The sequence below is a fragment of the Microcaecilia unicolor genome, chromosome 9, assembly GCF_901765095.1.
Source record: "Microcaecilia unicolor chromosome 9, aMicUni1.1, whole genome shotgun sequence".
Lineage (NCBI taxonomy): Eukaryota > Metazoa > Chordata > Amphibia > Gymnophiona > Siphonopidae > Microcaecilia > Microcaecilia unicolor.
The window spans coordinates 139,826,764-139,839,612 of record NC_044039.1 but is presented as its reverse complement, the minus strand read 5'-3'; the positions used below and the strand labels follow the sequence as shown (position 1 = coordinate 139,839,612).

Here is a 12,849-nt window from a genome sequence, read left to right as displayed (position 1 = left end):
AGGTCTTATGTTGAGTTGGAGCAGATGGTTATGCTCGACTTGTCCAGCATCGCACAGTTTTTCTCCCATACTCAGATTATTTGGTCAAACATAATACCCAGATTGTGTCACAAATAGTGTAGGTTATGGGGGAGAGTGAGAAAGAAGGTTAACAGGCAGATAGCCGCTTGGGTCCTACAACTGGGTGGCCTGCAGGTGTTGCATACGTGGGCTGAGGAGCTTTGTGAAGGGTTTTTCTGAAAGGATGGTGCCCATATTTGACATTGAGAATGACTTGTTCAATAATGCTTTACAGTGCACGCTTGAGAAAATTTTTTTGGCCACAGCTGACCGCAGCTGATGGGTAGGGGACAGGGGCAAGCGATGCTACCCCGGACTGGTGGCGGGTGTACCCAAGCCTGATTTGAGATGAGGTCTACAGCTGAGAGAGTTGTGTCTCGATTTGAACCCCCTTGCTGGGCGGCAGGAAGTTCTGGAGTTATGTTATCCTAAGTATCAGTCTTGCAGATGGTGGAAGACTGGGATTCACGGCTACCACACCTCTCTACTCATGTTTAAGCAAAAGCTTTAAGTTTTGCCTTGGGTCCCCTTAATCATATAGTAAGTTGTATTGAATAAAGCTGCTGCCAAGTTGTTGCCACTTCAGCTGCATGAGTCCTGTGTTTATTTCTAGGAGTGATGAAGATTTGTGCAGGTTAGAAGGAGGTCTTGGCTGCCTATATTAATAGATCCAGCTCAGATCATAGGACATGAGGAGAGTTATTTGTAATATGAAGGGAAGATGTTTCCTTTCTCTAGATGAAATAAATGAAAGAAGTTCAAAGTAAAACTGAGGACTGATGCCTCAACACAGACTGAACAGAAGTCTGCGAAAATTTGAGTTGTAAATGAACAAAATGTGTATTAATTTGCAGGAGCCTGATGTGAACACAGCCTGCACAGTCCAATTCATTTAGACACCTCTTTGTAGAATTGCCACCATTGTGCACTTCTGGTTACCCCATCTCAAAAAAGATACTTTGTATTGTTTGAATATTTTTACTGCTGTAAATGTCTATTGTTTGTTTGACTTATTCTTGCTGTAAACCTCCTTGAGTGAATTCCTTCAAAAAGGCAGTAAATCCTAATAAATAAATTTTGCTGAGCTAGAAAAAGTTCAGAGAAGGATAGCCAAAATCATAAAGGGGATAAAACAACGGCCATAGGAGGAAGGACTGGTTAGGGCTCTTCAGCTGGAGATGAGATGGTTGAAATGAGACATGATAGAGGTCTGTAAAATTATGAGTGGAGTGGAATGATTAAGTAGGGGACTTATTTACCCGGTCAGATAGTCTAGGACAAGGAGATACTTCATAATGTTAATAAGTAATTCTTTTAAAAATTGTAGAACATTTTATTTTTCACATAGTGCAGTTTTAACTGTGGAATTTGTTGCCACAGTATATGATGAAGGTGGTTAGCATGATTGGATTTAAAAAGAGTTTGGACAAGTTCCTGAAGGAAAAGCCCAGGTAGATTTGGGAAACTCACTGCTTATCCTTAGATATGAGCAAAAGATGTGAAAATATTCTTTAGAATCATGCCAGATACTTTTTTCCTGAATTGGCACTGTTAGAAACAGGAGATGGGACTTGATGGACCTTTGGTATAACCCAGTATGGCATTTCTTCTAATTGAACAGCAAATATGTTTTTTGGTGGTTTCCTTCCAGGGTATGGAGGAAATAAAAAGGCAAATTGGTCAGCACATTGAGGTGGATCCTGATTGGGAAGCAGCCATTACAATCCAGATGCAACTGAAAAACATTCTTGTGATGTTCCAGGAGTGGTGTGCCAGTGATGTGAGTAAACTTTAACCATTTTCAATCAGTTCTTGTTCTTTTACTATACATATACTTATTTCTATACCCACTGCAAAACACTTATTTTTGATTTGACTCTAGAAACTTTTATTACTATACTGTACATAATGAATTCATCCTTCTGGTTCCCTATTGCTGTTCTCATTCTCAAAAATCATGTAAGATTGATGATGAAGAGTTGTTAAAAAGCATGTATTGTAGAGTAACCAGATAAAAAGGTACCTGAGATGACTATGTTTCGCCCAGCAGGGCTGCTTCAGGGTGCGATACTTATACTAATAAAATATAAACAAAACTAAATTACCACTGAAACGTAAGTCATACATGTTGGAAACACAACATTATATAAAATTACAAGTAAAACAATTAGACATAATTCATTAGTATAGCTTAAAACAAAGTAAATCAATTAAACGCTTAATTAGTATAAAAAATAAATATAAACAGATACATGTACTATATACATAAACCATAAATATAGACATAAAAAGTGTCTTGTAACCAAAGTATCTTACATATCACATGGGACAGGCATGTGGGATCCCTTAGGAAAAGAAGGAGTTAGTGGTAATTGAGGAAGAGCAGACTGGATGGGCCATTTGGCCCTTATCTTCCATCATATTTCTATGCTTCTATACTATCCCGAACAATTAAAAAGGCACTCATCAATAGATAAGTCAAATTTAAAATTGGAGTAATATAATTGTGCAAGTCAGAAGAAATAGGTGAAAGCTAAAGAAAAACTTACCGCGCCTTCAGACACAGGGAGGATCTATGCTCATTCATGAATGTCTGTGCCTAGCTGAAAAGCTGGCTTTTAAACTGAGGCTTGGTCACATGACTTCCTAGCATCCAAATGATACTTTATTAAACTGGAACAAAATCATTCTCACTATTCATGATGTATTGTAAGCCACATTGAGCCTGCAAAGAGGTGGGAAAGTGTGGGATACAAATGCAACAACTAAATCAATAAAATAATAAAAGTAGTGCAAAACCATTAATTTATGTAAAGATGGCTAAGATAATGTTGAAAATAACATATATATTTGACTCTATTGATAAGGAGCTTTTTTTTTTTTTTTTTTAAACCAGCAAAAGCAAAATGGCTGCCACAACAAAAAGCATCCATTCCTCCCTCAAAAATGTTCATTTAGAAAAATGAAAGGTATATTCTTGAAGGGCACAACTTCCTTGATGTGCATATGCTAAAAGAAATTGCATTGAAAACGATCAAACAAGATGGCTGCTGGCATAAAAATATACTTCTTGAAAAAAAAGTCATCTATAAAAATAATATTACTTAGAAGGTCATAAAAAAGCTTTAATTTGAAGCAAATAAAAGCAACTTTAATTTTCGATACAAAACGTTCTTAAAAGTGACTGAGAAGTACAGTACAACGCCAATTATCTGGACTGTCTTCTGCAGGGATGGTCCATATAATCATAAAACTGGATAATTGGACATACCTAATTTTAAAAAAGAACATACAATATTCCTACACCATATTTTTCTCTCAGATTTTCTCCCAACACTCTCTTTCTTATTTTCTCCACAAGATCAGTTTTATATTTTAATGACAAAGCATGCCTTTTTTGCTTTGTTGCCATTTTTAAGCTGAAAGAGCAAGGTTTTTCCTCTGCCAGATTTCTGCAAGCTGAAAGAGCAAGGTTTTTCTCCATCGCATCCGTGCATGCTGAAAGAGCAAGGCTATTTTCTCTGCCGCGTCCAAGCAAGCTGAAAGGCCAAGGCTTTTCTCTGCCATGTTCCCCCCTCATGCTGAAAGGGCAAGGCTTTTCTCTGCCACGTACTTGCAAGCTGAAAGAGGCTATTTTCTCTGCTGCGTCTGTGCAGTCTGAAAGGGCAAATCACTCCTATCTGTACCCTTCTCCACCACCGCTAACTCCAGACTCCGCCCCTTCTGCCTCGCAGCACCTTATGCCTGGAACAGACTTCCTGAGCCCATACGCCATGCGCCCTCCCTGCCCATCTTCAAGTTCTTACTCAAGGCCCATCTCTTCTCCCTTGCTTTTGGCGCCTAACCACCTTCCCCATTCCTGTTACCTACACTGACTACGTAGTCTGTTACCGTTAGATTGTAAGCTCTCTTGAGCAGGGACTGTCCCTCCCCGTGTTTAAACTTGTACAGCGCTGCGTAACCCTGGCAGCGCTATAGAAATGCTAAGTAGTAGTAGTAGCAAGGCTTTTTTTCTGTGCCATGACCCCGCAAGCTTAGCAAGGTTTTTCTCTGCCGCGTCATCCCCACATGCTGAAAGTGCAAGGTTTTTCTCTGCTGCGTCCCCGCAAACTTTCTTCTACTGTGTATGAGTCAGGAGGAAAAGGAAAGGGACATTCCCATTCACATAATTTCCTGCATCAGACTGCGTGGACTGCGAAGATTGGCTGGGAAGATACTGTACTGTTGGAAGGATAATGAGTCCGGATAATTGGACATCTGGATGATCGGTGTTCAGTTAATCAGCGTCATACTGCACCTTAAATTCATACAGTAAAGCAATGTATTGAATGATATAGTAAAGTTCACAACAAAACTTATTAATTTAGAACAGTTGTCTTCAGTTTTCATAGGGAAATTTATAAAGGATTTTGTTATATAACAAGACACCTATATGAGAAATCTAAAAATGCCTGTTTTATAAGAGCATTGTACAATGCCTGTACAAAATTGGTTCCCAGATCCACTGCAAATAGTACGCAAAAGCTAGTGTACAAATTTGAACTGTTCCAAAAATACTATGCATTTTTGCATATATGTATTCATGTATACAAATGTTTAATAAAGTATGCGCATATATCATAATTTGAACTCCATCCCACACAAACTTCTTCCTGGGAATGCCTACACATTTACACTATATATATTTTTATAACTGGCTACACAGATACCTTTTACTTTGAAAAATTTTCCAGGAAAAATACCTGCATGTGTTGCTATCTACCAGTTTCTGAAGATACTTTTTCTGGGCAAAAGTACAAATACAGTACTCATACTTTTAAAAATTCAAAACTTTTAAGCATGTAGTTCCAAAATTTATCCTAGGAACATCTTTCCCCAAGGGGTTTAGAATTATGTGCAAAATGACACTACACACTCATTTTTAAATAAATAGGTTGGTCGAGTATATTTCCATGGATAAAACATTTTTTTGAAAATTATCATCAATTAATATATTAGTCTAAAGTTAAAATGTTACAACAGAGAATTCTAAATGTTAAAGTCTAAAATTTCAGAGTGCAATTATTTTTGTCACTGAGAGGCATATTTTCAAAGCACTTAGACTTACAAAGTTTCATAGTAACCCATGGAACTTTGTAAGTCTAAGTGCTTTGAAAATGAGCCCCTTAAAGTGCATAATGCAGTTCATATAGAATGTATATATAAGCTCTTTAGACAAGTGGTCTTAACCTAGACTTCTAGACCTATAAGCCAGTCTGGTTTTCAGGATATTCACTATCTTGTTTATATTTTTATTTTAATTTTCTATTTATGAAATTCCAATTATAGAAATATAGAGAAGAGTATCTTTATAAAAGGAAAAACATAAAAATAACTTCATCTTCAGCCATTATTACAGAACAAAAAAAGCAAAAAAAAAAAAAACAAAAAAAACACATAAGGAAGTTTCTGTGGCATGTCAGCCTGCAGTATAAAAGGGGGGGGGGGGGGGTTTGCAAAGTTTTGAAAGTGTCACAATATAGAGAGACTAATAGGAAATAGTTTTCAAAGAAGAGACATTGAGTTAATCCTTATAAGAACATAAAAATAGCCATACTAGATCAGACCAGTGGTCCATCTAGCCCAGTACCCTGCTTCCAGTAATGGCCAATCCAGGTCACAAGTAAATGGCAGAAACCCAGTTAGCAATGTTCCATGCTATCAATCTCGGAGCAAGCAGTGGCTTCCCGATATCTGTCTTGATAGCAGATTATGGACTTTTCCTCCAAAAACTTGTCCAAACCTTTTTTTAAACCCATATTCACTAACCGCTATTACCACATCTTCCTCCAACGAGTTCCAGAGCTTAACTATTCTTTGAGTGAAAAAATATTTCCTCCTATTTCTTTTGAGTGTCCCCTAGTCTTTGTACATTTTGAAAGGGTGAAAAATTGATTCACTTTTACCTGTTCTACACCACTCACGATTTTATAGACCTCAATTATATAACCCCCCTTCTGTGTCTCTTCCAAGGTGAAGAGGCCTAACTTCTTTAGCCTTTCCTCATATGGGAGGATTTCTATCCACTTTATCATTTTGGTTGCTGTTCTTTGCACCTTTTCTAATTCCGCTATATCTTTTTTGCAATATGGTGACCAGAATTGAACGCAATACTCAAGGTGAGTAATACAGAGGCATTGTAATATTCTTGGTCTTATTTGGCATTCCTTTCCTAATTCCTAGCATCCTGTTTGCTTTTTTGTCTGCTGCCACACACTGGGCAGAACATTTCAGCTTATTGTTTACAATGACACCTACATATTTTCTTGAGTGCAGACTCCTAAGGTGGACTCTAGCATCAGGTAACTATGGGTTGGATTATTCTTCCCAATGTGCATCACTTTTCATTTGGCTGTATTAAATTTCATCTGCCATTTGGATGCCCAGCCTTCCAGTTAAGGTCTTGCTGCAAATTTTCACAATCTGCATGTGTTTTGACAACTTCAAATAGTTTTGTGTCATCTGTATATTTAATCACTTCACTCATTGTTCCGATTTCCAGACCTTTTATAAATATGTTAAATAGCACTGGTCCCAGTACAGATCGCTGCAGCACTCCACTATTCACCTTCCTGCATTGAGAAAAAATGTCCGTTTAACTCTACCCTCTGTTTTCTGTCCAATAACTAATTCCTAATCCACAGAAAGATTGCTTCCTATACCATGACTTTTTAATTTTCTCAGGAGTCTCTCATAAGGAGCTTTGTCAAAAGCTTTCTGAAGATCTAGATACACTACATCAACCAGCTCACATTTGTCCACATATTTATTCACGCCTTTAAAGAAATGAAATTGGTGAGACCAGACTTCCCTCATCTGAATCCATGCTGACTCTGTCCCATTAAACCATGTTTGTCTGTGTGTTCTATAATTTTATTCTTTATAAAAGTTTTCACTATTTTGCCCGGTACTGAAGTCAGCCTTACCAGTATAATTTCGTACCCCTGGAAACCTTTTTAAAAATTTTCATTACATTGGCTACCCTCCAATCTTCAAGTACTACGGATGATTTTAATGACAGTTTACAGATTACTAACAGGAGGTCAGCAATTTCATGTTTGAGTTCTTTCAGTAGTTTGGCTCTGTATGTCTTCCAGGTTCACTGAGATTTCTTTCAGTTCTTCTGTATTGTCACCCTTGAAAAGCATTTCTGTTACAGGCATTCTCCGAGGACAAGCAGGCTGCTTGTTCTCACTGATGGGTGACGTCCACGGCAGCCCCTCCAATCGGAAACTTCACTAGCAAAGGCCTTTGCTAGTCCTCGCGCGCCCATGAATAAGAGAGTTGGAGTCGCACACAAGAACCAAAGGGAAAGCAAGGGAAGTCGCTCATCAGTTACAGAGCATTCACATCCTTCAAGATACCCCAAATCTGCTTCCAGTGAGATTGTCTTCTGACAGATGATAGTGAGTCTCTCTGTAGTATAAATATAACAGTTTCACCCTCCGAAGGTTCAAAGAAGGGAATACCAGAGTCCTTTCAACAAGCTGCAAGGATCAGCTTAGCCGCATAGAGAAAACATCGAACAAGTACAATATATCTTTTGTGGCATCTAGGAATATCTTGGTTGAGTAGGAAAATCCCAGGGTCCCAAGGGATCTGCATGGTAGTACGCCACTTAATCTGAAATTGAATAGCCTTCCAATAATAGCGTGCTTTAGGGCACATCCACTATATATGGCCTAGTGCACCTCAGTGACCAGATCGCCTCCAGCAAGCTGTACTGGACTGTGGAAACCATTTGCTGAGTCGATCTGGGGTCAAGTACCAGCAATATAAGATCTTAACATTATTCTCTTTAATGTGGGATGCTGTGACAATTTTTGCTAAGGACTGTTCTAATTTTTCCCAGTCCTCTGGGAGAATAATAATTTTCAATTCACTCTCCCATCTCTGCCTATGTGCAACAGGAGCTGGCAGCGAGTCCTGGAGGTAAGCATAAAGAGTGCTAACTAAAAACTTGGTAGAACGAAAGTCCTTAAAGACATCTTCTAAAAAAGTATATTCCCCTGTCAAACATTCCCTGTAGCATTTAATCATTAAAAGATGCTTCAGCTGCAAGTAGACATAAAAATGGGAAGGAAGCAAGTTATAATCATGGGCCAATGTCTCAAAAGCCAAAAAGTTATCCTCGTTGTACAGTTGACCCCCATCAAAACAGACCAGAGGCCTGCCAAATGGTATATACTGAGTGAACCATACTAGTAAGAGATAGAAGGTTACTATACATTGGAGTATATCTCTTTGAGCAGGGACTGTCTTTCTTCTATGTTTGTGCAGCGCTGCGTATGCTTTGTAGCGCTATAGAAATGCTAAATAGTAGTAGTAGTATCTAGAGAGTTGGAAGTCCTGTCTACCATACATCATCATATCCCAGAGTTTAAAGCTGTGTAGAATCATGAGGGGAACGTCTGATCAAAGCTTATGATATTGCCTGGGCATCCAAAGCAAATGCCCAAGTGGTACCATGCCCACCTGTTCAATATGTACCCATAATTTATAAGAGTGATTCTGATACCATTCAACCATAGTTCAGACTTGATCAGTATGGTAATAGAACCTTCTGGGGGGGGGGGGGGGGTCTCTATAAAGTGCGCTTGTCGCAAAGCAAGGTCTACTATCACCCCAGAGAGTCCAAAACAGATTTTGTAATTGCTACGTGTAGAACTTGAAACAAATATAGTAAATAGGGCAGTACATTCATTCTAATGATAGATATTCTACTAAACCAAGTAAGTGAAAGATCTTTCCACCGGACTAGGTCAGCTCTTAAAGTGGAGATCAAAGTAGGGTAATTGGCCTTATAAAGGTGAGAGTAATGAGGAAGCAACCAAATACCCAAGTATTTCAGGCCTTTAGTAACCCAACGGAATGGAAAGGAAGCCCATAAGGATTGAAGGACACTCTCTGGCACAGTAAGGTTAAGTCCCTCTGTCTTCCCCATAATTTTAAACCCCAAGACCCAGGAGAATGCAGCAAGATCCTTCATTACGTTTGAAAGGGTAATCAGGGGGATGTCAGAGATAGCAAAACATCATCGACAAACAAGCTAATCTTATATTCTGTAACCCCACCTTTGGAGCGGACAAGTCCCACAGTCTGCCCAGCTTTTTGTTTCTTTTGATGCCAACAGGGTGGGTGTCGGGAAACGCACCATTTCAATTTGGCTAGCAGATTGTATTTCCTTCACTTATCCCCAGGCTGGGCTGGCCTTAGAAACATAGAAACACAACGGCAGATAAAGGCCATATGACCCATCCAGTCTGCCCATCCTCTGTAACCCCTAATTCCTGTTCCTAAACAATCCCACATGCTTATCCCATGCCTTTTTAAATTCTGGAACAGTCCTCGATTCCACCACCTCCACCAGGAGGCCATTCCACGCCTCCACCACCCTTTCTGTGAAATAATACTTTCTTAGGTTACTCCTAAGCCTATTCCCTCTTAACTTTGTCATATGCCCCCTCATTCCAGAGCTCTCCTCCATTTGAAAAAGGCTCTTTTCCTGTACATAAATGTCCTTGAGATATTTAAATGTTTCTATCATGTCTCCTCTCTCCCTCCTCTCGTCCAGCGTATACATGTTGAGGTTCATAAGCCTGTCCTTTGGAGGATAATGTCATGGCTCATAATGTCAAGAGACATGGCCGCATCGGTAGCCCATTTGAGGTCTTCCTCCATTGAAGAAATTTGCAAGGCTGTGACGTGGTCTTTAGTCCATACATTCACATCACACTACTGCCTTGAGCAGGATACTCGACTCGACAGTGTTGCAGAATCTTTTGGGGGTCTAGAATCCAACTCCACCTTCCTAGGCCTGTTTTATTCTGTTCCAGGCTGCACTCTCATTCACATTGTAGGTTAATCTGTGTTATATCCTCGCCGTTACGCGGCCCAGTTGACCATTGATTTTGGTGAGCCTGGATGCTAGCCTGCTTGTCCTCGGAGAAAGCAAATATACTTACCAGTAGCCGGTATTTTCTGAGGACAGCAGACGTCATATTCTCACAGTCCCTCCCACCTCCCCTTGGAGTTGTCCCTTTTGTTATTTTTACTTCATTTTTTTCTATGGTATTAAACTGAGGAGACCGTGTTCGCGTAATGGGCGGCAAGGCACTAGCACATTCTTGGTGGTGTACGGCTCGTGTTCCACCAAGTTCTCTTTCAGCTATGGCAAATGCTGGACCGTGTGACGTGGATCGGCATCACCCACTTGTGACAATATAAAGCCTGCTGTCTTCGGAGAATACCTGCTACAGGTAAGTATCTTTGCTTTCTTCCTATCTTTTTTAAAAGTGTTTCCATTTAATTTAATTGAGTGTCCCCTGGTCTTTGCACTTTATGAAAGAATGAAAAATCAATTCACTTTTACCTGTTCTACACCACTCAGGATTTTGTGAACTTCAGTCATATCTCCCCTCATTTGTCTCTTTTTGAAACTGAAGGGCCCTAACCTCTTTATGTTTTCCTCATTTGGGAGAAGTTCTATCCCATTTATCATCATGGTTGCTCTTCTTTGCACCTTTTCTAATTCTGCTTTATCTTTTTTTGATATGTGGCGACCAGAATCGAATGCATTACTCTAGGTGAGGTCGCACCATGGAGCGATACAGAGGCATTATAATAATCTTCATCTTATGTACCATCCCTTTCCTAATAATTCCTAGCATCCTGTTTGCTTTTTGACTGCCGCCGCACATTTCAGCATATTGTCTACAATGACACCTAAACCTTTTTCTTGAGTGCTGACTCCTTATGTTGAACCCAGCAGGGGTAGTGAATGGAGATGAAGACAGTATCTGAATTCAAGAAAGAGATGAAGGCGGTATCTGATTTTAAGACAATTGGGGACAAGTACATAGAATCTCTAAGGGAATGGAAGGGATAGTAGTAGATGTATGGATGGTTTGACTGGATAAGTACATAAGTATTGCCATACTGGGACAGACCAAAGGTCCATCAAGCCCAGCATCCTGGACTCAACATTGGCCAATCCAGGTCACAAATACCTGACAAGATTCTAAAAGAGTACAAAACATTTTATACTGCTTATCCCAGAAATAGTGGATTTTCCCCAAATCCAATTTAATAATGGTCTATAGACTTTTCCTTTAGGAAGCCGTACAAACCTTTTTAAAACTCTGCTAAGCTAACTGCCTTTACCACATTCTCTGGCAACGAATTCCAGAGTTTAATTACACGTTGAGTGACGAAACATTTTCTACGAGTTATTTAAAATTTACTACTTTGTAGCTTCATCGCATGCCCCCTAGTCCTAGTATTTCTGGAAAGCGTAAACAGATGCTTCATATCTGTCCGCTCCACTCCACTCATTATTTTATAGACCTCTATCGTATCTCCCCTCAGCCGCCTTTTCTCCAAGCTGAAGAGCCCTAGCCGCTTTAGCCTTTCTTCATAGAGAAGTCGTCCCATCCCCTTTATCATTTTCATCGCCCTTCTCTGTACCTTTTCTAATTCCACTATATCTTTTTTGAGATGCAGCGACCAGAATTGAACACAATATTTGAGGTGCGGTCGCACCATGGAGCAATACAAAGGCATTATAACATCCTCATTTTTGTTTTCCATTCCTTTCCTAAAAGTACCTAACATTCTATTTGCTTTCTTAGCCATAGCAGCACACTGAGGAGAAGGTTTCAGTGTATCATCAACGACTACGCCTAGATCCCTTTCTTGGTTGGTGACTCCTAACGTGGAACCTTGTATGATGTAGCTATAATTTGGGTTCCTCTTTCCCACATGCATCACTTTGCACTTACATTAAACGTCATCTGCCATTTAGACGCCCAGTCTTGTAAGGTCCTCTTGTAATTTTTCACAATCCTCCCGTGATTTAACAACTTTGAATGATTTTGTGTCATCAGCAAATTTAATTACCTCACTAGTTACTCCCATCTCTGGATCATTTATAAATATGTTAAAATGCAGCGGTCCCAGCACAGACTCCTGTGGAACCCCACTAACTACCCTTCTCCATTGACAATACTGACCATTTAACCATACTCTTTTTTTCTATCTTTTAACCAATTTTTAATCCACAATAGGATAGTACCTCCTATCCCCATGACTCTCCAATTTCCTCTGGAGTCTTTCATGAGGTACTTTGTGAAATGCCTTCTCAAAATCTAGATACACAATATCAACCAGCTCACCTTTATCCACATGTTTGTTCACCCCTTCAAAGAAATGTAGTAGATTGGTGAGGCAAGGATTCCCTTCACTAAATCCATGTTGATTTTGTCTCATTAATCCATGCTTTTGAATATGCTCTGTAATTTTGTTCTTTATAATAGTCTCTACCATTTTGCCCGGCACCAATGTCAGACTCTCCGGTCTATAATTTCCTGGATCTCCTCTGGAACCTTTTTTAAAAATCGACGTTACATTGGCCACCCTCCAATCTTCCGTTACCACGCTTGATTTTAAGGATAAATTACATATTACTAACAATAGCTCCGCAAGCTCATTTTTCAGTTCTATCAGTACTCTGGGATAGATATTATCCAGTCTAGGAGATTTGCTACTCTTCAATTTGTAGAACTGCCCCATTACATCCTCCAGGTTTATAGAGAATTCATTAGGTTTCTCAGACTCGTCAGTTTCGAATACCATTTCTGGCACTGGTATCTCTCTCAAATCTTCCTCTGTGAAGACCAAAGCAAGGAATTCATTTAATCTCTCCTCTACGACTTTGTCTTCCCTGATTGCCCCTTTTATTCCTCAGTCATC

The 12,849-nt window shown here is 39.5% G+C and overlaps 1 protein-coding gene across 1 annotated transcript in view; it reads left to right on the top strand.

The window, feature by feature from the left end:
• UBR1 (ubiquitin protein ligase E3 component n-recognin 1) overlaps positions 1-12,849 on the top strand; it is a 718,041-nt gene that overhangs the window by 242,171 nt on the left and 463,021 nt on the right. Inside the window, exon 14 of the mRNA XM_030215524.1 lies at positions 1,712-1,840. Within this exon, the coding sequence (XP_030071384.1) occupies positions 1,712-1,840 (129 nt within the window). The remainder of the gene's footprint in view (positions 1-1,711; positions 1,841-12,849) is intronic.